The 26,546-nt window shown below is 37.3% G+C and overlaps 1 protein-coding gene across 9 annotated transcripts in view; it reads right to left on the minus strand.

The window, feature by feature from the left end:
• The window catches only part of PIGN (phosphatidylinositol glycan anchor biosynthesis class N), a 160,362-nt gene that overhangs the window by 13,048 nt on the left and 120,768 nt on the right, over positions 1–26,546 (minus strand). For all 9 annotated transcript variants that reach the window (XM_004478658.5, XM_058277847.2, XM_004478659.4 and 6 more), the window contains 6 exons: positions 22,958–23,044; positions 20,116–20,171; positions 19,335–19,410; positions 17,057–17,130; positions 8,407–8,449; positions 6,256–6,308 (listed from right to left, as the gene is read on the minus strand). In XM_004478658.5, the coding sequence (XP_004478715.1) occupies positions 6,256–6,308; positions 8,407–8,449; positions 17,057–17,130; positions 19,335–19,410; positions 20,116–20,171; positions 22,958–23,044 (389 nt within the window). The remainder of the gene's footprint in view (positions 1–6,255; positions 6,309–8,406; positions 8,450–17,056; positions 17,131–19,334; positions 19,411–20,115; positions 20,172–22,957; positions 23,045–26,546) is intronic.

The following is a 26,546-nucleotide window of genomic DNA, read 5'->3' on the forward strand; positions in this document are numbered from 1 at the left end:
AATATACTCATAGAAATGTACTGTCTCAAATCCTAGTAATACAATTTTTCTTTTTTGAGAAACTATTAATTATTTATTAACCTGAACCTGCTAGCTGAAGAATCTGTCAAAACTAGTTTGAAAATCATCACAATCACTACAATGATACTATTAACATTACTCATATATGTCAGACTGCATTCATGAGGTTAGGTAGTTCCCACTCCTCTCTCAAATTCTGGGGTAGCTTTTCCCCATTTCAGTACTCATTAAAGTAATAAAACAGTGAGGACAAAAGGGCAACATTCCAGTAATGTGCATAAGAGTCATGGAATAGCTGAAGTTATTAACTCTGTTACTATGACAAAGAAGTTTAAAAATTAAATTTGTCACAAAGGGAAACCACTACAGGAACACAATTCAAATAAACCTGGTTCCCATTAATATTAGCAACATGACAAAAAACATCTTTGATTTTCCAATTTACTTTCATATAGGATAATTCAAAATCCAAAACTTAAAAGCAACATTCTCACAAATAGAAAGCAGAAAAAATTGTACAATAATGAAGTTTTGATACATGAATCCTATTATATGGTGTTTCAGGTTTGAATCTTGAAGCATCCCCCACCCCCACCCCATCCAAGCCTTGGCCTGGCAATAAATTGGATGCTTATGAAGATGCATGAACCATTCCTGTCCCACACCAGTACCACATTTTCATTGCTGCAGTGCATGCCATTACAGTTGTACAGGATACAAAAAGAAGAATTTAGAATTCTAACTTACTAACAAGAGCATCAGCAACAAACCCTAACAACACAGTATCAATCAGAGGCAACTCCATGTAGAAAGCCTAACTGACAAATTTGAATTTCTTGTTTCTCCAGCCCATTCTCTTCTTTCCCCTCCTTAGCCATTTCCCTTTTAAAGTGGGCATCTTTTGAATGATAAAATAAGAAACAAAGAAGACAAACAGATCAAGGAGTGTTTTGGCAGAAATGATAGGACAGTCCAAAGCCTCAGCCTAATAGAACTGAGCTCTGTTGGGTCTCTATTATACTGCTTTCTAGGAGTCTCAGAGCAAGCGCCCCATTTAACCCATGGCAGTTAGGTCCCTGAAGATGAAGCACTGAGAATGAGGTAAAGTGAGGCTGAACATACTTTATTAACTGGTTAGGCCTTCATGATCTTCCCATCCACTTTGGACTTGTAATGATACATAGATGGGATTATAATTATTACACCAGGACAACAGGCATAGAAAGACTGGGATCTAAAACACCAGGACACATGTTACAGACATATGTGAAGCAGGATATATGTCACCAAATGTATCAGGTGGCTCCCATTATAAAAATCCTATTAGAACAAAACATTTTTAAAGCATACTTTATTTATCCCGTATAATATTAATAATGATATAAGATTTTAATACATATACATAAATCAAGTATAGTACTGGGAAAATGGAGTTAACATATTTTTCTCATGGCTACTAACTAGTACTGCAGACTGGGGGTTATCAAAGCATTTGCAACCAAGTGCTAATGCACTATTCTGTTTCCCTTAGTTTGAATGATGCTCACTAATCTATTTGTTTTCTGCCTTGGTAGCCTTTTGGCTATTATTTTGTGTTCTGATGAACAATTTATTCCCATGATGACTGTGGAAAGGCATGCAAGGAATAGGACTGGAGGTTTCACAAAAGTGCCAAGAAGTACGTCATGCAGGACGTTAAATGCAAGTTTTGCAAAGGCTCAAAGCATCTTTTAAAAACTTTCAAGGGAAAAGAGGGTAAAGCTGACAATTTAGGTTTGGTGCAAAGTCCTATGACATTGTGAAGGGCATTTTCAACCTCACTGCAGCCTGGAAGGACTGACCTTCAAGGAGGCAGGAAAAAAACCATAACTTGAGGCAATCAAAAGAGAATCTAATACTGACTGCAAAGATATGATGTCAGGAATGCATAAAGACAGTGCCTTAAGACCCTGACAGTGCTATCCCACTTCAAGTTCTTACTCCATGGAATAAACTTATATAAAAAAAAGGCAATAAAGGTTCCTAAATCCTTGGCAATGAGCCCCTTACGGAAGTAACATTTAATATACTAACGCTCAAGTAGAATCCAAGAATATGGTCCCTCAATTCTATGCCGATAGAATGTACACTGTAACTTTGTATTCAAGGTTCTCCAAGTTAAGGTTCCCAAAAGACTACTTCACAGAAATTTCTTTATCCAAAACCTATGGTTTCTGAAACCCAAATTATTTGTCACATTCCATCTATGTATGCATTGGGCCTTTTTACCTCTATAACATTGCTCATTTCCAGTCCCTCTGCCTAAAATGCTCTTGCCAAACCACTAAGTCCCTTAATTGAAATTTTGCCCTTCATTCAAGGTTGTGTAATCATCACCATAATCAAGATATAAAATATTTCTATCACCCAAAAATTCCTGGTGCACTCTTTCATAATCAGTCCTACTCTAATCCTCAAGAAATCTCTGCTGAGTTTTCTGTGGCCATGGATTAGCTTTCTGTTCTACAACTGTTTTATACAGGAAATAATATTATATGTACTCTTTTGCACCTGGCTCAATTTACCACAATTATGGGAAATAATTGGGGTAGGTAGGTCAATGTTTACATGTAAACTTTTTAGAGAGTTCCTTTTTCCCTCTAGGTCTCGCCCACAAATGAGACGGCTTCCTAGAAGTTTCATGCATGTGTTAGGGCTTGCTATTAACACCACCATGTTTTAGAGTAAGCAGGATGAGCTCCTGCCCCTGCACTTTAGTCCAGGGGTGAAAGGAAGCTAGAAATGCTAGGCTGGATGATAGCTTGATTCTGAGGTGGAAGCACATATCATAGCAGCGAAATTCTCCCTAGATACTTTTTCTGTCTCTTCAGAGGTATCCTCTGGTTTTTCCCTGGGAATAAAATGCCTGTAGTACTTTCTGGATGGGGATGGAAGGAAGAGGAAAGAGCTGTGGAGAGCCTCCAGACAGTTAATTCCATCCGGCTCCCCCTTCCTCATTTCTGCCCTCCACATTACTGTCTGACCGAGTCTGAGCTTCTGGGGTTCTGCTAGTCAGGTCAGTTTTCCCTTTCCCTTTGGTAGGACCTGTCTACAGATTTTGGGATGCTGCTTCTTCTCTTTAATTATCCATCTGCTGGGAATTTATTGAGTGCTCATTTGCTGAAGGTCCCATTCCTGTTCTTTTCACTTTCATAGGTTTTTCTTATTTTATTGGAGTCTAGGGAGAGGGGAGACAAATCATTACCTTGGGTCTGCAGTCCTGACATGGAAAAGACTGAATCTGATTCAGTGCAGCAATCTACTATTGGATCCACCATGCAACTGAAACTTCCGTAGTCAAACTCATAGATGACCACTCATGATTAATCCAATGTACACTCTTCTTATATCTTTTCTTAATTTCTGTGTATCATCTGATACCCTATGATCTCCCTCCTTCCTCAGAGGCTCTTTTCATTTCCACCACACTGCTCCCTCCTGGTGGTCTCCTGCCTGTCTGGCCACTTTTTCCATCTCTCTTCTGCACTTCTTGTCCTTTACTTTAAACGTCAGTGGTTACTAAGATCCCATTTTAGATCTTTTCTCACTCTGTGTTTTATAGGACTTAATAACCCTAAGTTTTGTGACCTAACACGTTCTTTTAAATCAGGGGTTCTTAACGAGGGGTCAGAGAGCTTAAATTGAAATAAAAAAAAAAAAACAACATTATTCTTGTGGGGAAGTGTTGGTGTGGGTGTGACATATTTATTAAATAATACACAGTATAGTGTGGACTTAGTAAGGGGTCTGTGGTTGTCACCTGACTGGCAAAAGGGTCCATGGAACAAAAAAGGTTAAGAACCCCTGTTCTAAACCCTCCCCTGAGATGCCTTCCCTTAACGAGCAAGACTGAGGTGGGTGCCCTAAGTATTACCATAAGAGGCTCCTGTAGAACTTGTCACACTGTAACATATTTCCTGCTCAAGTATCTGTTTCCTCCCCCAGTCTTAAATTTCCAGGAGGGCCCAAGACTAGGTGTCTTTCATCCTCAGCAACTCCCCTGGTAGAGAGCTGGTAATGAATAAATATTTCCTAGATGGAACTGAGGTCATGAATATGAAAAGTGCTTTGTGTTTGATACATGTTATTATTGGAAATTACAGTAAAAATTGGTACTTTGGAAGAAAATAGGCCAAGTAAAGGTAAACCCCAAGCTAGCCAGAGAAAATAAGAAATTCTTAATTATTATAATATAAATTAATGATTGTGTATAAACTAATGATATACATTTTTCATATGAAAATTATATCCTCTTCATTCTTTGCCACCTCTTTAAGGCCAAAACCAAAATAGATTTCTCCCATTAAAACAATCTCATACACTAAAGTGCTATATTTTATCAGACTATTTTTCAAAAAAATAAATTCGGACCTATGTCTAAAATGTAAATAAATTAATCAAAGCATACAGAGAGTAAAGAGAGATATACTACCTTATATTTTATATAAAAAAAAAAAGCTGACATTTATTGAATGTTTATTAGATGCCAGGCCCTAAGTTAAATACTTTATATGGACTAATTCATTCAAAACAACTGTAAGAGAAAGGGGGACCTACAGAAGAGAGATTAAGTCACTTGCCCATGGTCTCACAATTAAAATGTGGCCAAAGGAAGTGGATATGACTCAAGCAGCTGGGTGCCTGCCTACCATATGGGTGGTCCCAGGTTTGGTTCCCAGTGCCTTCTAAAGAAGACGAGCAAGATAGTGTGAGCTGGTGAAGTGAGCTGATGCAACAAGATGATGCAACAAAGAGGCACAACAAGGAAACACAATGAGAGACACAACAAGCCCGGAGCTAAGGCAGCTCAAGTGATTGAGCACCTCCCTCCCACATGAGAGGTGCTGGATTCAGTTCCTGGTGCCTCCTAAGATGACAAGCACACAACAAACAGACACAGAGAGGAGAAAGTGACAGCAAATGAGGTGGGGAGGAGAAACAAATAAATTAAAAAACAACAACAAAAAAAAGTAGCCAAACTGGGATTCAAGCACAGGCAATCTGGTCTAAAGCTGACACTATGACTCACATCTCCCTGAACACTTTTGGGATGTAAGGGTTGGTCAGAAGGAGGAGATATTAAAACTTTTTCTGAGGGTTCAAATTTAAGAGTCTAAAGGAAAAAAAACCAATGATCTATGGACTACCTTTTATGTATCTAACACATACAGAACATAGGATATTTAAACCAGATCCTAGATCTCAGGAAACTCATGGAGTCTTGGAAAGGAATATTATACATAAATAACAAGGCAATACAAATTATGAGCTACCTGATGAGAGCAGAGCGTCTAACTCAAAATGCCTCATCTAAGCCTAACACAATTCATGACAACAAAAAGTGCTAAATAAATATTGGCCAAATGAAATAACATTAGTCTATAAAAATGCATTCTGTCTCAGAAAGCATTTGAAAAACTCTATTTGCTTTCTTCTCCTCAAAGAGAAGAAACTTAACAGATTATGGCATTAAATGCATAATAAACAGGAAACCAACTGTTTTCAGATAACACTTTAAAGTAACAATATCATAGATATCACATGTTAAAATGTATATTAAAGATTCTAAGAAGCAGATAATAATGGTTACATGAAATTTAAGCCACCATAATGTTCACATTGTAACTTGATTAATCTCATCTTTTTATGTTGTTGTTGTTTTTGAGTATGGGGAATTGAACTCAGGACCTTGTACATGCAAAGCAGGTGCTCAAACACTGAACTATATCCACTCCCCAATGAGAGTTGGTTTTTTCATTTGTTTGTTTGTTTAGGAGATACCAGAGATCAAACCCGGAACCTCATACACGGGAGCTCAACCACTTGAGCTACATCCACTTCCTAGCCTCCTCTATTTAAAGAGAGTGACAGAGAAACAGAGACAGATAGAGACTGAGAGAGAAACACAACACTTGTGTTAATTACCCTGGAACCCAGATTCAAGCATTCCTCTTGCACCTGCCTTCCCACTATCCTCTATTTCTCTCCAATCTTAACATCTATCCTCCTCCCTATACCATCCCAAGAAAACACCTGCTAATGTGTTAATGCCAAGAAGAATCAGAGGGATGTGTTTCACTTTCAGAGCCTACTCGATCAACGCTTACCTCAATATCATACTGGCACCCTCTATACCCAGTTACTTTTACTTACTGCTTTCTTAAGAACTTCTGTGAGAATAAATATATACTATACCTTGTTCCAATATCAAGCCAGCTGCCATAATCCTTGACCAAGAAGAAAAAATGCTGAAAAGAAAACATTAAAGTAAAGCCTACTTAGAACAGTCTAAAACAAAATTATTTGAAGATTGTGTATTTCAGATTCTTATCCTTTAGAAGTACTATCTGTCTGGAATCAATATAAATATGCTTTTTACTAAAATTTTTGCTTGGACTAAAATAAGCATTAGTGTAAAAGTCAGAAATAGCATTGTCATTCAATCAAATATAAATGTGACATTTGTGAATAACTAAAAATAAAGAATAAGCTAACTTAAATACTAAACAATACCAAAGACAACAGTGAAAAGAAGCTGTATCAATCATCCATTCACAAATATTTACTGAATACCTACTACATGCTAATGCTGTGTTAGGTCCTGAAGAGAAACCCCTTCTCATGAGGCATATAGTCTGGTGAATAATTCATTTATATTATTTATACATGTATTGTGATGAGGGCTATTAATGGAAAATATAAGCAATTATGGAAGCACAGAGCAAGAGGGAGCCTACTTTTGTTTGTCATATAAGGGGGCTTCTCATGGGAAGTGGCTCCTACGCTGATATTTAGATGAAAAGTAGGAATCAAGTGAAAGGGGAGGTTGGGGAGATAGAAGGAGAAATGTGTTTCTGGCAGACAGAGTACCTATAAAATTACTAAGTCCAGACAGATTTGATAGGATCCAAATGAAACTGGTATAGACAAAGCAAAGAGGAAAGAAGTGAGATGTGAGGCCAGTCGAGTAAACAGCAGCTAGAACATAAACAGCTTTGTAAGTTAAATTAAGCAATCTGACTCTATAAAAAAATTAATCATTGAGAATTGTAATTCTCTTCTATCAATATGTCTTCTTGCCTATTTGCCACTCTGTGAGCAATACTCACAGCTGATTAGCTATAACATTATACACAGTCAATTTCAGAAACAGATACACAATTTAATACAACACAAAAATGCTCTCATCTAAATTAAGTGACTAGGACTTTGGAAAAATCACTCTAATCAGTATCTCTAATCTGCTAGGATAGGATGCTACGTAGTGAAACCTTACCGAAGAAAAGTCTGGCTTTCCCCCTCAACTACTGGGGGGTGATTTCCAGGCCCTTGGAATGTTATGCCTGATAGAAGTGTCTGCCTGGGGGGAGGACCCTAGTCCCAGACTAGTCTAACAAGGAGATTTATGATAGGGCTTTGGGCCATGTAGAATTAGTTCTACTACCAGAGGAGTTGGAGACTATAGGTGAACCATGTGGACAATATGTGACTGAGCCCCAATAAAATCTCTGGACACCAAGGTTCAGGTGAGCTTCCTCGGCTGGCGATATTCTGCGTGTACTGTCACAAATACATACAAGAGAAAGTAGTGTTGCCCCGATGCCACAGGGAAAGGATCATTGGAAACACCACATTTGGTACCCTCATAGACTCTGCCCTCTGTGCTGTTTCTTTGGGCTTTATCTTTTAGCTGTAATAAATTAATGTTAAGTGTAACAACTTTCAATGATTTCTCTGAGTCATTCTAGTGAATTATCACACCTGAGGGAAACTGCAAATGTAAAATAGATTGCTCCTTTTGTTAAGACAATGCATACAAGAGGCCTGCTAAATGATCCTCACTCAGAACCCACTTATTATAGCTAGCATCTTGATAGCCTCTTCCAACCTGAAAAGCTGTATTTCCTCTTTTCTTCCTTCCTCCTTTCTTTTTCTTTTTCCTTACCTCTCTCCCTTCCTTCTTTCTTTTATTCTTCTCTTTTTTAATCTGAGAGATGGGTTAACAAAAACAACATTGCAACTAGGAAAATTAATGTATTACCTAATCTAAAGCTAGTTTTTCTCATTAATTTTCTGTGGAATGTGTATTTTAGATATAATGCAATATGGAATACTAGGTATAAAATGACTAGAGTAAATCAAGCAATAAAACATTTGAGACATTAAAAAGAGTACTTACTATATAAGTGATATAAAAGTGAAGTGATTTTATATGTAAATTATGCCAATACATAACTCCATATCTAAAGATTTCATGTACACAAATGCATTCATATTTCTCGATTAAATTAACTCAGCAATTAGTTTCTCAATTTTATTTATACTAAATATCAAATAATGCCTTACCAGAGCCATCATGTCTGATATGACAAGAACAATGAGAAAAAGGCTGAAAACAAAACAAAACAAAATAAAAATTAGATATAATACAACAGGCACATTTTTCAAGTACATTAAAATCTAAGTGAGAATAATCAAATAACCCAATATTCTGTTGGTATTTTGTTTCTGAAAATATGAGTTTCAAAAGAGTTCTTTTTACATTACCATGGGTGACCACCCCACAGTTATGACCTGGACTTCAAAAATGTTAATGAAGACTTTGAATATTTCAGTGGGATGAAAGGCATATGAATTGACTTTCAATTAAACTTTTAATTTTGAGATAGTTAATAGAGTCACATGCAATTTTAAGAAAAAAACACAGAGAAATCCTGTGTATTCTTTACCCAGTTTCCCCCAATGGTTAACATCTGGCAAAACTATAAAACATCACATCCAGGATAAAAAAGTCAAGATATAGAATGTTTCCATCATCACAAGAATCCCTCATGACGCTCCTTTACAGCCACAACCACCCAATCTTGTCATCCTCTCTCCTAATCCCTAACCTCTGGCAACCACTACTCTGTTCTTCATTTCTATAATTTTTGTCATTTCAAGAATGTTATGTAAGTTGAATCATACAGTATATTACCTTTTGTGATCGATTCTTTCACTTTAATTTTTTCACTCTAATTTTCTCTAGATTCAACCTGGTTGTCATATCTATCAGTAGTTCATCCCATTTTATTGCTGAGTAGTACTCCATATAATGGAAGTACCAAAGCTTGTTTAACCATCAAAGGACATCAAGGCTGTTTCCAGTTTGTTCTCTAGAACAGTGCCTAAGAGTAACAACTGCCAGAGCATAGACAGTTGCATGCTTAGTCTCATTAAAAACAGCAAGTCTCATGCCGAGTGGTTGTACCATTTTATATTCTCATCAGCAATGTATGAATGATCCAATTTCTCTTCATTCTTACCAGTATGTAGAGATGCTACAATTTTTTAACCATTATGGTAGATGTGTAATGATATCTAATTGTGCTTCTAATATACATTTCCTTAATGGCTAATGATGTTGAATGCCGTTTCATCAGCTTAATTTTCCTCTGTGTATCCTTTTCAGGTCTTCTGTCTATATTCTAAAGGAATGGTTTGTTTTTTCCTCTTGAGTTTTTTTTTTTTAAGATTTATTTATTTATTTTATTTCTCTCTCCTTCACCCCCACCCCCCGCCCCAGTTGTCTGTTCTCTGTGTCTATTTGCTGCGTCGTCTTCTTTGTCCGCTTCTGTTGTTGTCAGCGGCACAGAAATCTGTGTTTCTTTTTGTTGCGTCATCTTGTTGTGTCAACTCTCTGTGTGTGTGGCACCATTCTTGGGCAGGCTGAACCTTCTTTCGCACTGGGCGACTCTCCTTACGGGGCACACTCCTTGTGTGTGGGGCTCACCTTCGCAGGGGGCACCCCTGTGTGGCACAGCACTCCTTGCACTCATCAGCACTGAGCATGGGTCAGCTGCACACGGGTCAAGGAGGCCCAGGGTTTGAACTGTGGACCTCCTATGTGGTAGATGGACGTCCTAACCGCTGGGCCAAGTCCGCATCCCTACTGCTGAGTTTTGAGACTTTAAAAAATATATTCTACATACCTGTGTTCTTTGATGGATAGGTGGTTTGCAAATATTTTCTCCCAGTTTGCCTTTTTATCCTCTTAACAGGGCCTTTTATAGATAAAAAGCTTTAATTTCGATAGAGACACAATTTATTAATTTTTCCCTTTATAGCTCATGGTTTTGGAATCAAGAATGACTCTGGCTATCCTAGATCCAAAAGATGTGCTCAGGTTTTTCCTAAAAGTCTTAAGTCTGTGACCCACTTTGAATTAATTTTTGCATAAGGTTTTGTTCAAGTTTACAACTTGTTTTTAAGAAATAATTGTTTTTCTAACTATAGGTTTGCAATATGGAAACATTACCCAATAGTTCACATATGCAGATATATACAAGTCTGATGATCTTACTCAAGCACAGCACCATTCAATACAAGTCTGTTATAACAGACATACAATAAAGGATGCTCATCTGGTAAAGAGTTTATAGAAAATGCAGTGGTCATCTGGCACAACTTTTTACTCCAAAGTGTGAATTCTCAATGTAAAAATTCCAGTAAAGACTGTCTAGCACCAGCTTTAATGTTTACAATAACCGAATTCACTCCATTTTAGACAGCTCCAATTGCTATAAAGTGCTTTTCTTCTTTGAATCAAAATCAGTACAACAAAAATTCTACCCTGTGGAATTTTGTTCCCCTAAAATTTTTATCCATACTACAAAGGAAGGCTTCCTTGACACAGGTAGAGAAATCCTGAAGACTTAACTATGGCCTAAAAGGTCACATATGATCTGGCCCCTGCCTTCCTCTCCAACTTTATTTCCTATAACTCTTCTGCTAGCTCGCTTTGCCTCTTGCTGTTCTTCACATGCACCACGCATGTTTTTCACCCCAAGTTCTTTGAACTTTCTAATCCCTCTCTCTGCAATGTTCTTTACTCCAATATCTGAATGGTTCACTCTGTGACTTTATTCAGCTCCTTGCTTTAAAAAGCATCCTCCTCAAAAAAGTCTCTTGGATCATTCTATTCTCTTAACAGTTAACACTACCTGACATTTTATTGTTATTATAAGCATTTTATTTGTTATTATTTGGCTTCTTGAGCAGACCATAAGCTCTATTCACCAATATATCACCAGTGGCTAGAACAGTGCTTGGCACATGATGCAAACATGAAACACATGTGCTAAATAAATGGTAGAAACAATCGGCATACCATAAAACTGGAGATGGCTAATACTACACAGTGACTTAAGAATATCTTCCTTTTGGTTTTACTGAACATCAAATCTTGACAAAAATCAGATTGGTACTATCTGACTTAGGTAAAGAAGTAGACAGTGGAGGTAATATATATGCTGGATATATCCAGCATATACAAAAAATCCTACATCTTAAAAATAAAAAGACAAACAACTCATTTTAAAAATGGGCAAGAGATTTAAATAGACACTTCTCCAAAGAAGAAATAATGGCTAAAAAGAACTTGAAAGCACATGAAAAGATGCTCAACATCACTAGCTATGAGAAAAATGCAAATCAAAACTACAAGATATCCTCTTACACCTATTAGACCAGTGGTGATTAAAACAATAGAGGACTACAAGTGTTGGAGAGGATGTGGAGGAAAGAGAACACTAATCCACTGCTGGTGCAGCTATTGTGGAGGACAGTTTGGCAGTTCCACAGGAAGCTAACTATAGAATGGCCATGTGACCCAGCAATCCCATTTCTGAGTATATTCCCAGAAGAACTGAAAGCCGGGACAAGAACAGATATATGCACATCAATGTTCAAAGCAGTATTCACTATTGTCAAAAGTTAGAAGCAACATGTGACCATTAACAGATGAATGGATACGCAAATTGTGGTATATACATACAATGGAATATTACTCAGCTGTAAGAAGGAATGCAGTATTAACACATGAGAAACATGGATGAATATCGAAGACCTTATGTTGATGAAGTAAGCCAGTCATCGAAGGACAAATATCGCCTGACCTCACTGATATGACTTAAGCAAATTGAGCAGACTCACAGAGCTAGAATCTGGAAGATAGGTTAAGAGGAGACAGAAAGGGAGTAGAGAGTATTGAGTTGATGCTCAGTATGGGCAAAATCTACGATAAAGTGAAAGGGTATGGTTGGGCAATGGATGGGGGTGATAATGGTACAGTGATATGACTGGGTTCTATGGTGCAGGAATTTGAGTGGATGTAGGGTGGGGAGGGTTTGGATTCGATTATACACAGTACTGGGGGGAGGGCTGGAGGAAGGGGTAAGTGAACTCTAGGGATTTACAGGTTTGTGGCTAAAACTACGATGGTGGAAATGTTCTTTTGGCAAATATGGCAGGGGAGGGCACTGAGAGTGGGGGGACATGCAGGATAGAGTGCACTTGGGGCACGCCTCTGTGGAATATGAAAGTGCTCATCATCATGTCATGGGATGCTATCTCAGTTGGGTGAAGACCACACAATAAATAAGAAAATATTGAACACCCATCCTGAGGAATCCTGCTATGTTCTCAATTAGAGGGAAAGAATCTCTCCAGATCATAGCAATGCCTAATAAAAGGAAACAGACCAATAACTCAAGCCCTCGACAGGCATGTAATTAGGACCTTTATTCCTCAAAAACTGGAACGCAGCAGTTACCATAGGATCCAAGGGGAGGGGGGAGAAGGATATAATAGATGGAACATAGGGCATTTTTAAGGCATTGGAATTGTTCTGCATGATCTTGCAATAATAGATACAGGCTATTTCATGTTTTGTCAAAACCTATAAAAGGGTATGGTGCAAAATGTAAACCATAATGTAAACCACTGTCCATAATTAGTAGCAATGCTTCAATATTTGTACATCAATTGTAACAAATGTACCATCCACATGTAAAATGTTACTAATAGAGGAGAGTAGGAGAGGGGAAGGGCATTAGGTATATGGGAATCCCCTATATTTTCCATGTGACTTTTCTGTAACCTAAAGCTTCTTTGATGATAAAGAAAAAAAAAAAAAACCGGGGGAACATATGGAAGAAATAAGAAATCGTCACTGCATATAAAAGACAAGAGATCTTACAGTGATGAAAGACACAATGAATAAATTTTATTTTGTATTTTTATATTTTACTTGTTATTTATTTTATTTGGTTCTTTTTTTTGGCTTTGTTTCTGGGGAGGTTTTAGATTGCAGAAGGGTCACACTATTGCAGGGGATGATCACTGGTGTAGGATGTCAGTGACAGGGGGATGTGTGGGAAGGGGCAAACCTAGGGGATGCCTCTAAGCCATATGAATATGTTCAGGGTTCAAGGGATATTGTCTCAGTGGGTGGAGACCCACACAATAACTGAAAGAATAGTGAATTCCCATCCAGGGAGTCCTGCTACATTCTCTACTAGAGTGGCAAGAATCCTGAGTACATGGGCAGTGCCTAGCAAAGGAGGACATACAATTACTCCAGGCCCTTGACATTGACATTTGTACCCATGAACCTTTTCTTGTGAAACTGAAACTTAGCCTAGTATTACATACTAGCTAAGAGTTACCTCCTGAAAGCCTCATTGTTGATCAAAGGTGGCCTCTCTCTAAGCCAAACTCAGCATATAAATGCACTATCTTTCCCCCAGTGTAGGACATGACTCACAGGCATAAGTCTCCCTGGCACCAATGGATTATTACCAAGTGCCAACTAGCAATGCATCTGGAAAAAGACCTTGACCAAAAGAGGGAAATATTAAATATGAATGAGTTTTTATGGCTAAGATAAGGTCATTCCAGAGGTTATGCTTATGCATATCTCAGCAAGATCTCACTGACTGCCACAGTGAACAGTGGTGCTCTTGAGGGCTCTAGAGACATCTAAGACACTATAAGGAGGGCAGACAATCTCAGGAATTCAGTACCTTATCAAGTGGGCCTGACTCTGGAATATATGCTCCCCCATGTAACAGATTTAGACTCATTTATAATTTCCCTACACATGGCTCTTCTGCCCCTTTTATTTGAACCTATATTATCACTATACTTGTTAATTATATGTCCCAGAGACTTATATCTTTGGCCTGTTCATATGCCAGTTGAGTCTTGAATGTTAGCAGAGTTGCAGCCAATACCTACTCTCCAGTTCATTGGACTCGTCCAGCATAACTAACAAAAGGATGATGGTGGATAATGCCCATCCCAAATAATAGAGAGTATCTACAACTGCAAGCAAGACAACTCCATCCATCTGCCCCATGGGATCTAAGCCCCCTCTCTCAGTCAGCAACAGAGTAGGCATCACCATCCCCAAATCCTCAAGATTGGGGAATGAACAATCAATTAAAGTAGACTTATTATTATTCTTTTATTATTCTACTATAGACTTATTATTATTCTAGCAATGAAAGAACATGTATCATTGATATAAAGGCAGTAGCCACCAGAAGTTTTAAGGGGAGGGAGAGGGGGCACTTTTGGGACACTGGAATTGTCCTGCATGGCACTACAATGACAAATACAGGCATTATACATTTTGTTCAAAACTTATAAAACTGTGTGGGGAAAAGTGTAAACAATAATGTAAACTACAGTCCATGGTAGCAATTCTTCAATATGTGTCTATTAATTCTAACAAATGTATCACACTAATGAAAGATGTTAATGAGGGAAAGTGTGGGAGGGGGAAGGGGTAAACGGGAATCCTCTATATTCTATATTTTTGATGTAATACTTTCATAATCTAAAGCTTCTTTAAAAATAAAAATTAAAAAAAAAAATCTCCTTGGTTCAGGTCACCTCATACTATGGAATGGACTGGTCACAAAATATCTTTTCTCAACTGTTTGTTAGCTGTTTCTCCACTCTTCCTCAATCCACAACTTCCTTTTCCCTAAGTGCCCTCCAATTTAGAGTGAATGGCTAACATATAGAGGTCTGGCCACTGGGGCATAATCAGAAATCTGCTGGATGAGACATGTGAGAAAAACACTGCTTTCCTAATGAAAAGGGGGACTTGGCTGACAAATCTCTGACTTTTCTCCATTAGATCTTCTTCACATTTGGTTGGCAGATGTGATGCATGGCAATCTGAAGAGACAAGCATGGGAATAAAAGCCTAAGAATGGGAGAGCACAAGACAGAGTTCCTAATGGCATCACACCAGCTCTGGACTGCCAACCTCTGGACTCCATGTTATGTGAGACACCTAAATCCTATTTCTCTCAGCTACTGTTGGTTAGATTTTCATTATTTATAACCAAAACCACTTCTAACAGATGAACTATTAGGCAATCTTCATGTCCAGATAATTCCCTTTTAGGGCCTTCCACCCAAAACACAAGAAGTCTTGTTGATGAGCCCCATCATGAAGAATGAACAACTCTATAATTTGTTAATATTTAGAAAAGTTAATTTCAAGTCATGCAAAATAACAATGTTAATACAGCTTTGCAACTTCACTTTTGTTTAATACATATTTAAGGAATGAGTCTGAAGAAAAGCAGTTAGAATCATCTCCCTGGAATGTCAAATTGAACTCATCCTTGGCATTACAGACCTAACAAGTGAGTCATTAGTATAAAGCCCATTCCTATCTTAATCCCCACACTTTCAAGAGCTGTGCTGTAAGGAAATGTTTAGCAACATAAATAATGAGGCAGCGGCAATAAGATAGAAAGGAGAGATGAGATCAGCAATATTTAGCAAGTGGATCCAGCAGTGAGGAATGGATGGACTTTGGTTTGCATGATGGATTAGATAAAGAAAATAGAATGAAAAGCTAATTTTCAGTAGAAGAAAGGAACTCACTGGGTTCAGTGTGTGATAAATTAAATGTGAAGAGTCAGTGTGACATCTGGAGGGAAAAGTATGACTTAGAGATCATGAGACTTTTTTAAGCCTCAACTTTGCAACCATGGCACCTCAGTTCTCTCCCTCTTAGTTTTGTTTTTTTGTTCTGTGTGTGTGTGCTGCACTAGTTTTAGAAAAGTATTATAGCTCTTATTTAAACTTTCATTAAAATTCCTTCTAGAAAGTATATACACTAACAGAGATGGGGGAAACTGCATGTCATTCACCAGTTTTTTACTGAACCTAAGTAACTAAGGGGAAGGAAGACATTCCTATCTTTTACATGATATGGACAAGGCCTAAATGTTTTCATTGTTAAATTCATGTAAATATTCTGCAAAATATATCAAATGAAACTAGAAATGAGATTTCTACTATTCTTGAGCAGTGGAAGGGAAAAAAGCTTTGTTATTTTTTTTTAATAATGGCATATGCATAATAAAGTGAATCCAGTTCTAGTTTAAACTCATCAAGAAGAACATGCAAATGCATGCTAATATTAGTATTTTCTTTCAGCATTGAATATGCTGGTCTGATTTAAGTATAAAAAGAAGCTTCATATTCATATTTATTTCAAGTGTCTTTCTGAGAGGCTGATCAGTCCTGTGCTGATGAGACTATTTCATTTGTTAAATAAAGCAAGTAGTTGAGCTGACAGCTTCTCTTTCAGAGCCCTGATTGCTTAAGACTGACTCTTCCAGAAATTCTTCAAAACTCTGAAAGAATACTTCCAACTCCACTTGTCAAATGTGCAGAAATTAAGACTGAGAAACTAGGTAAATTACTGACCTTTAAAAAAGTTACTTCAAGCCATTAAAATGAAAAAATGTTAAAACATATGTCCAACAAATAATTAAGAAATAAGACTAAAGAAAACAGAATCCTATCCCTTGTCTTTGTACGCACAATTGTATCTAAAACAAACAAGTCATTTACCACAATGATTTAACATTTATGTTTTTCTATTTTCTAGGGAAGCTCTCCACAATCTTTAATAATATTCTAGTAACATTTTATTGCTGAGAAAGAATATTAGTCTGTTAGAGGCCCTAATCAACTAACTTTGTCTAAAGAAAACTGAACACTGCCTAAAAGAGAAAAACATTTTTTTCATTTTTTAATAAACAATCTGTTAAAATGACATAATCACATGAAATATCCTCAAATACCTACTCTCATTACATTAAAATGAGCAAATCAAAAGTTTCTTAAACATTTATCTTACCTTTTTGATGATAACTGAGTCATTAACTGAACTGGCTCAAAAGCACACATCACAAGAACAAATGGAATTAAAATCTGTTCAAAAGAATGAAAAATGATGCCATGGGCAACTGAAGCATTTGAAACACTTTTTGTAACAAATACCATTTCTGCTCTTAGCAATAATTTCAATTTCTCAAATAACTTTTATATATATACTAGTGAAGAGCAAACCTTGAAATAAAAGCATAATCACAAGAACATATAGAACAGTAAGGAAACTGATTTTTAAAATATACACTAATAATATAGGCAGGGTGAAGGATAATAAACACCAATACACATTCTAAATAAAAGACCTTTACAAATTTTTGTAAATTAATGAAAATGTTCAAATGATTTCATTAATGATCAAATTTTTTATCATTAATGAAAATGTTCAAATGATTCCAAAAGGGTATAAAAGGCCAAGAATACCGAAATTATGTAAGCTGATATTTGATTCACAGAACCCTGAACTCATTTGGTTATTTGATACTACAATACTATAAACACAATTCAATTGCTTTGGTATTAATTTTTATTTTTAATATTAATTTATTCATAATTATAAAATCCACACTTACTAAAAAATTAGAAAAAAAAAGAGGAAGGCATAATAAAATTTAAACTGGTTGAAAATTCACAACCCAGAACTAACACTTTTAATATTTTGAGGTACTGCTATCCAGTAACCAGTCTAAAATATATGTATTACCAAAACTTCTTTTCATCACCCCAAACAGAAACTTTGTACTCTTTAAACAATAATTTTCTGTTCTCCCTCTCTAGCCCTGGTAACCGCTAATCTACTTTCTTTTTTAAAATTTATTTTATTTATTTATTTGTTTATTTATTCTTTCTCTCCCCTTCCCCCCGCCCCCGCCCTGTTGTTTTTTTGTCTGCTCTGTGTCCATTTGCTGTGTGTTCCTCTGTGACCACTTCTATCCTTATCAGCGGCACTGGGAATCTGTGTTTCTTTTTGTTGTGTCATCTTGTTATGTCAGTTTTCCACGTGTGCGGCACCATTCCTGGGCAGGCTGCACTTTCTTTCGTGCTGGGTGGCTCTCCTGACGGGGTGCACTCCTTGCGCGTGGGGCTCCCCTACGCAGGGGACACCCCTGCGTGGCACAGCATTCCTTGCACACATCAGCACTGCATGTGGGCCAGCTCCACACGGGTCAAGGAGGCCCGGGGGGTTTGAACCGCCGACCTCTCATTTGGTAGGCAGACGCCCTATCCAATGGGCCAAGTCTGCTTCCTTAATCTACTTTCTGTCTCCATGAATTTGCTTATTCTAGATATTTCATATAAGTGGAATCGGACAATATTTGCGTTTTTGTGTCTAGCTCTGGCATTCTAATTTAACCTTTTTTTTATCTTTCATTTTTTTCCCCTTTCTTGCTTTTATTTAAAGGCCCAATGTCTTTATAGACTGAGATATGAACAACCAATACCATTTTTAAATAATTCAATAGAGAACAGGACATGAGAAAATGTTGAGCATTTTTTTTTAACATTTCTTAGACTTATATTAGATCAGTAACAACAATAATTATGTGAGCCGAAGAGAAGGTAAATCAATTATAGGCAGGTATCAGTTACCTTATTTAAACAACTATTTACCACTACATAAAATGTGCCAGGCCCAATGGTAGACCTAATTTTTCTGTGGGATGAAGAAGATGGGAGGAATAAAATCAATAATGATCCTAAAGAAAAAAGGGGTAACTGATGAAAGTTGAGAATATGTCAAAATCATTTTTGTATCCCCAGAACCAAGCAAGATGCCTGGCCAATTACTGAATATAAGCCCTCAGTGATATACGTTGAATGAATGAATCGATTCTAGTAGATGGATTAGAGAAATAGAGAAAAGATGTGAGCTCATCACAGGTTGGCAGGATTGTGGGTGAGAACCCAAGTTCAGGGAGCCTTAGAAGTGTTGTCCAAAGCTTCCCCACAGGCTTGGAAAATCCTTGGATAGGATGAACATGAAATCCTTACTCTTTTAGAGTCAAATGGGCTTAAGATGAGTGCAAAGAGAATTACCGTATTTTGGGGTAGAAGTCTGAGGCTGCTAACTCCAGCCCAGCAGTAGTATATATGCCAAATCTGAGGCGATATCTTCTGTCCAATGCTATTTAACTCAGTCACAACGAATTTATAATCTCAATGTCAAATAATGTTACATAATGTTAATATTAAAATGAGTCCATATTAATCAATCAATAGCTAATAAAAATAATAAGAAAACTAACCTTCCATATCATGAGAGCTCCCATCATAAAAGGCCTGAACACCGTCAGAAAGCAATAGACAGAGGCAAGCTCAAAGCTAAGGAATCATAACATAAAGAAAAAGCGTTTAGAATTCACACTAGCTTTAAAAGAATGCTGTGCTAAAAAGGATGTTACACTAATTTTCTGAAATCTAATCTTACTAAAACACAAGCATGCATTTTTATCAAGGAATATTATGAAGCCATTAAAAGAATGAAGTAGATCTGTATGTGCCTATATATAACAATCTCCAAAATTTATCTTTTAATGTAAAAAACAAGGTAGAGAAGGTATAGATCCAATTTATATTAATTTTTTTAAGGATTTATTCATTTATCTCCCCTTCCCCCCACCACAGTTGTCTTTTTGTGTCTATTTGTTGTGTTTTCTTCTTTGTCCGCTTCTGTTGTTGTCAGCGGCATGGGAATCTGTGTTTCTTTTTGTTGCGTCATCTTGTGTCAGCTCTCCGTGTGTTTGGTGCCATTCTTGGGCAGGCTGAACTTTCTTTCATGCTGGGCGGCTCTCTTTACAGTGTGCATTCCTTGCACGTGGGGCTCCCGTACACGGGGACACCCCTGCGTGGCATGGCACTCCCTGCGCATATCAGAGCTGCCTGGGCCAGCTCCACATGGGTCAAGAAGGCCCGGGGTTTGAACCACGGACCTCCCATGTGGTAGACAGACGCCCTAACCACTGCGCCAAGTCCGCTTTCCTTATATTAATTTTTGGTTACACAAACACAGTTTTCATTTAAAATTACCTGTTAACAGAAGCTATATTTCCAGTTCCAAAAAATGCTGTCATTAAGAAGAAAACCTAAATGGAGTTAAGGAAATACCAAAACAAGTAAAAATTCATAACAAATTTCTTTTTCGTTAAAAAAATATGCTAATTCTACCATGAGGATAATTTTCTTTTCTGCCTTACATTTGATGATAAATTTGTTTCAAATGAACATTCCATAGTATATCCTCGTGAATGCACTTTGAAAGAACCAGATTGAAGAAGCAATGTACTGGAATGCTGAGGCATAGGAGGCCAATTCTCACTTAAGTCCTAATAGCCTTGGAAAGATTACTATTTTCCTCTTTTATAATATAGGGGAGTTAGACTACACTGTAATATAAGTGAATCAAAGCACTGCAGACTACAGTTAGAATACTGTAGTTAGCTGCTAGCAATTTTTTTTCAAAAGGAGAACATAGCCCTACTGCACATGATAAGATTATTTAGCTAAAATACAAGTTCAGTTCACTTTGTGTCTACTAACGTACAAACTAAGAGTTAGGCTCTTTGGAAGTTCAGAAGGAAATCAGGTATGTTTTACAATAATTCAACAGAGAATGAGATAAGAGAAAACAAACATCTTTTTGACATTTCTTAAACTTACATTTGTATTAATGTGGTAATAGAAAGTAGATATTAATCCTGTTAGTGACATTTATTGCTAGTAACATACTTAAAACATTGTCTCACCCATTGAAAGAGTTCAATAAATGTTCGCTGTTTAATTATTATTGACACATAAAAAGTGGTAGAGAAACAATGAAGAAAAAGTATGACATGACAACTTTCAGTGAAAAAGTGGCATTTGAGTTGACAGTTGGGCCTTAAGTGTATTTGGGGGTCTAATCATTCAAACAATCAACTAACCAACCAATATTTATTGTCTAGTATATGTCAGGGGCAGAGATAAGCACTAAGAACATAAATACAACTAAAATGCCTTGAAGTGCTCATATGGTGACAAAGAATATGATATGTAGAAGTAGATAAGAAGCATTTTAAGCCAAAAAAAAAAAAAAACCCTGGGAAAATAAATAATATATTCAAGGAAATGTAAATAGGTGTGAAGACCAGGGTTTACAGAAAAATAAAGTGAAAGGAAAGCAGAAACATAGTTTGGTGGCATATTAACAAAAAGCCTCAGACTACTGTGGAGACAATGAAATGCTAGCAAACATTTTAGGTGAGTGTCATAATCATGAAATAGCAGTGACAGTGTTATATTCGGAGCAGGGAGACAAATAATTGGAGGCAGGAAATCTAATTAGGGAGCTATTTCAATCATCCATGTTAAAGGGAAGGTAAGTCTGAACTGCTGCAGTAGGAGTGGAAATGGAGACGGTGGGATTTTAGAACTGGACAAGGAACAGTTAAATATAACAAATCCGGGTGGCCTGAGTAGTTAAGAGTAGGATGATACATTAAATGAGGTAAGGCCTGCTAGAGAAAGTAAATTTGGAGAGGGGTGGAAGTTCTTAGTCAATTTGGGACATGAATTTGGTGATGCACAGCAGAATATAGGACATTTGGTCATGAGGTCAGGAGAGGGCTCAAGAACAGAGATACAGATTTCAGAGGTGTCTGCATGGAGGTATCAGTCAAAGCTTTAAAGGATGCAATTTCCCAGGCCCAGGAATAGGAGAAGGCTAATGACAAACAGAGTTTAGCATGGTTCAACATCAGGCAAAGGAAGAGGTTTTAGTGAAGGAGAATAGAGATGATATAAAAGCTATTAAGAGAATATGCACAGTGTCCTGGAAGTCAAAGGAAAAGAAAGAGGAAAATCAAGAGTCAAATGCTGTAAAGCAGTAAAGTGAACTGAAAGATTACACTGTGTAATCAGAAAGCCCTTGCAGATCACTGAGAGAGGAGCTTCAGCAGAGACATTCAACCTTCATAGAGCACTACAATGTGCCAGACACTGTTCTAGGCTTGTGGAAATGGTAGCCAAAAATGGGAGGAAATAGTGACAGCAACTGTAGACTTTTCTTTCAAGAATCTTAGTAGCTAACAGAAAGGATGAGATGAAATTATAATTTAGGGGATAGAGGATTTAAAGGGAGAAGTATTTTATTAGTATAGATTTTTTTATTACAGAGGAGGAGCCTGTGAAGACAGAAAGAAATTGCAAAATTGAGAGTACAAACAGGAGGTAGAGAAGTGAGAATGAGAACATTTATTTTCTAAACCTGAAAGGTCCAGACACTACGTCATGGTAAATGCAAAGGAAATATTTCCCTATGAGCTTCTTGTAGCCACTTAACCACCCTTCCCAAGGTGAGACTTTATTCTGACATATCTTTCAAGCTTTTAACACTAAAAACTTTAATAAAATCAACACCGATATGATCTAAAAACCTTGTGAGATAGATATTATATAACATGAAAACAGTATTAAAAAAAAAACAAAACATAAGTATATACAAACCAAACTCACAACAGTAGCTGCTTCAGGGATGGAGGATAAATTAGATTGAAGTTGGGGGATGAAAGGAGACTTTAGCTTTAGTTGTAACATTTTAGTTTCAAAACGGTATGTATATGGCACAAAATGTTAATGGTGAAATCCTGGAAGATAGGAATATATACACACACATATGTATTTGTTTTATCATTCTTTATACTTTCCAATAGTTTTAAAATTTTCCAAAAAATGTGAACTACATGACAAAACTAGGATTAAGAGAGGTTAAATAACCTCCAAAGTAATACCACTAGTAAGGGACAGGCAGAAACACCTTCCACATCTTCTAAGTCCATTTAAAGGATATTAAAGCTCCTTAAAACAAAAGTGCAAAAACCCAAACAAAGGATACAAAGAAATAGGCCCTTCGGATGTCATCCAGATTGAGTTGTCGAAATTGAGTTCTATCAGTATTATAGGAAAATTCAATACTGGTGAGCTGAGAGACAATAAGAAAATTATTAACACACAAAACAGTTGGCTTACTTCTACACTCAAATGAAAACTTAGCTAGAAAGATATTCCATGCTGACAATGAAAAATCAACAATAAATCTTTTCCTACAACTTAACTGCACCTTAATAAAATAAAAGTGAGAATTGGGTATTTTTTTTTAAACCTATATAAAGGCTTTTCTTTTAAACCCCATATATAATTCCTCCATTTTCAAAATATCTCAGTCCTAATCTTCTCAGACACAGGTATGGTATGGTATTAAAAGACATGGTAAAATAAAAAAGCAATATAAAGGAAGATGGAGTATTACAGAGTGGAGGGATCACTTCTGATCCAGAAAAAAAAGCAATAGGTTAGGCAGAGACTGTCTGGAGGGTTGCTCTGGGCTCATATCACAAGGAGAAGGCAAGACACTACCCAGAAGAGAGAGGGATGAAGGAAAGAAGTCTCAGCTGACTGAAAAATCCCATGAGTAGAGCTGCAAAAGCAGCGTTGGGTGCCCTTCTCCCCACCTATGGAGTAAATAACATCTTTGGACAGCAATGGCTATGGACTGCAGTGGCTGTGGACTGCAGTGGTTGTGGTCTGAGGGAGTTGCAGGGGTCCTCTTCCCCAGGAACGGGGGGAAAGAGCGGGCCACAGCCAACAGCAGATTCAGATTTTGGCAGCAAACTTGGTCTGCTACATTGGAGGGGGCCACATAATTCCAGGCCAGATGGGGCCTTGATATTGCTTGCCCTGAGAACCTGCAGGGAGCAAAAGATAATTTGCCTTCTCAAACGCCTTCCCTACTAACCAGGGCTGGTTACTACAGAGGCAGAAGGAAGGAGGGTGTGGTTGACCAAGGGTAGAGAACAGCCTCTAAGCAAATTTGTTTGTGAGGCTTGGCCATCCCTGAGAACATTGCTTCTGCACAGCCCAGCCACCTGAGGAGTTGCACTGAATGCTTTCCACCTAGCACCTGAGGGCTGTCCAAGAGCACCACTGCTGTTCAGAAGAGAAAAGTTCATGAAAAAGAATAATAATAATAAATAAAATAGGCAAGCGGGTGCCTTTACTGCCACCCTCTCAAAGGCCCTTGGAAACTGGCCTGCACCCCATTACTGGGCCCTTCCCCCTGGTATGAGCGGTTAAACAGGGGCAATCTTAAATATCTAGAACAAGTTGAACCAGGAGTCAAAGAACAGTGATAGCACACAGCTCCTTAATAGTAAATCGCTAGGCGAGAAAGAAACTGAACGTCAGAGTAAACAGCGTCAAAATCAGATGCCAGATATCAGCAAAAAATTAAGTCATACTATGAAAAAGTTCCTCAAACAGAGGGACAAATGAAAGCTCCAGATGAGACATAGGACTTGAAACAGCTAATCAATGAAGTTCATATAAGCCTCCTAAATCAAATCATAGTTGAAGGACAACATGGCTAAAGAAATAAATAAGAAGATACTGAATGAGCACAAAGAAAATTTTGAAATTTTGGAGAGAAAAATAACAGAATGTGGCAGTTTGCTATTGTTTATGAATTCCAAAAATAGATGATGGATTGTGTTTGCAAACTGGTCTATTCTTTCGGGCATATTAGATTGTATTAGATTCAGAGGTTTCACTATTACTTTATTAAATCAAGATTAGGCCTTTTATTTGATGGCATGAGGGTGACTCGGTTTGAGTCCCTGACCATCCCCCTCCCCTTGTGGGCTATATAAATGGATGCTCAGTCAAAGACAGGGAAGCAAATACACAGAGAAGAAGAACACAGAGACTCTAGTTTTGGATGCTTGAGTCCCAGGGAGAGAGCTGAGCCATTCACCTGACAGTTTGCAGCTGAAGAGAACAGAGCCAGGAACAGCTGAGAAAGCCCAGAAAGAAACGAGCCCCGGGAGAGACTAGCGTTATGCTAGCCTATACATCAGAAGAAGCTGGGAAGGGGGAAGAGGAGAGAAACAAATAAAAATAAATCTTAAAAAAAAGGGGGGGGGGCGGCAATTGAGCGCTTCCTCCCCACATGGGAGTTCCTAGGTTCAGTCCCTGTGCCTCCTAAAAACAAAAAGAAACAAATGAAAAAACCAACTCAGGGGAGCTAATATGGCTCAGTGGTTGAATGCTAGCTTCCCACATACAAGGTCCCATGGTTGAACTCCTGACCATGCGACTGAAAAAAAAAAAAAAAAAAAAAAAAAAAGAAGAGCAAAAATCAAGATCTAACTGAACTGGAGAAACTAGAAAAAGATCAGCAAACCAATTCCAAAACAAGGAGAATGAAAGATTAGAGCAGAAATAAATGAAATCGAAACAAAAAAAAACAGTAAAGAAAACCAACAAAACCATAAGCTCATTCTTGGAGAAGATCAATAAAACTGGCAACCCCCTAGCTTGACTAACGAAGAAAAAAAGAGAGAAGATGCAAATAAATACAATCAGAAATGTAAGGGGGAAAATTCCGACTGACCCCACAAAACAAAAAGGATCTTAAGAGGATATTATGAGAAACTGTACTAACAAACTAGACAACTAGATGAAATGGACAGATTCTTACAAACGCACAAACAACCCATACTGACTCTACAAGAAATATGAGAACTCAACAAACCAATCACATTTAAAGAGACTCAATCAGTCATCAAAAATCTCCCAGCAAAAAAATGTCCAGGATCAGATGGCTTCACAGGTAAATTCTACCAAGCATTTCAAGAATTAACACCAATCCTGTTTAAGCTTTTCCAGAAAATTGAAGGGAAGGGAAAATTACCCAGTACATTATATGAAGCCAACATCAGTATAATACCAAAGCCAGATAAAGACACTACAAGAAAAGAAAATTACAGGCCAATCTCTCTAATGAACATAGATGTAAAAATTCTCAACAAAATACTTGCAAATAGAATCCACCAGCATATCAAAAGGTTTTATACACCATAACCAACTATCATTTATTCTTGGTATGCGAGGGTGATTCAAGATAAGAAAATCAATTAATATAATATACCACATTAACAAACTGAAGAGAAAAACAACATGATCTTGATCAATGCAGAGAAGGGAGCATCCTTTTTGATAAAAATGTTTCAAGCAATAGGAAAAGAAGGAAAATTCCTCGGTACGATAAAGGGAATATATGAAAAAAACCCACAGCCAAATCATACTTAATGGGGAAATGTTGAAAGCTTTCCCTCTAAGATTGAGAAGACGACAAGGCTGCCCACTATCTCTACTGATATTCAGTATTGTGCTAGAAGTTCTAACTAAAGTAATTAGGCAAGAAAATAAATAAATAAAAGGCATCCAAATAGGGAAAGAGGATGTAAAACTCACTATTCAGGGATGACATGCTCCTATATATAGAAATGTCTATGACAACACTACTTGAGCTAATAAATGAGCTCAGTAAAGGTGCAGGAAAAAGATCAACAACCAAAATCAGTAATGTTTCTGTACACAAGTACTGAAAAATCCAAGGAGGAAATCTGGAAAAAAATTCAATTTAC

This window comes from Dasypus novemcinctus, chromosome 16 (genome assembly GCF_030445035.2).
Source record: "Dasypus novemcinctus isolate mDasNov1 chromosome 16, mDasNov1.1.hap2, whole genome shotgun sequence".
In the NCBI taxonomy this organism is placed as follows: Eukaryota; Metazoa; Chordata; class Mammalia; order Cingulata; family Dasypodidae; genus Dasypus; species Dasypus novemcinctus.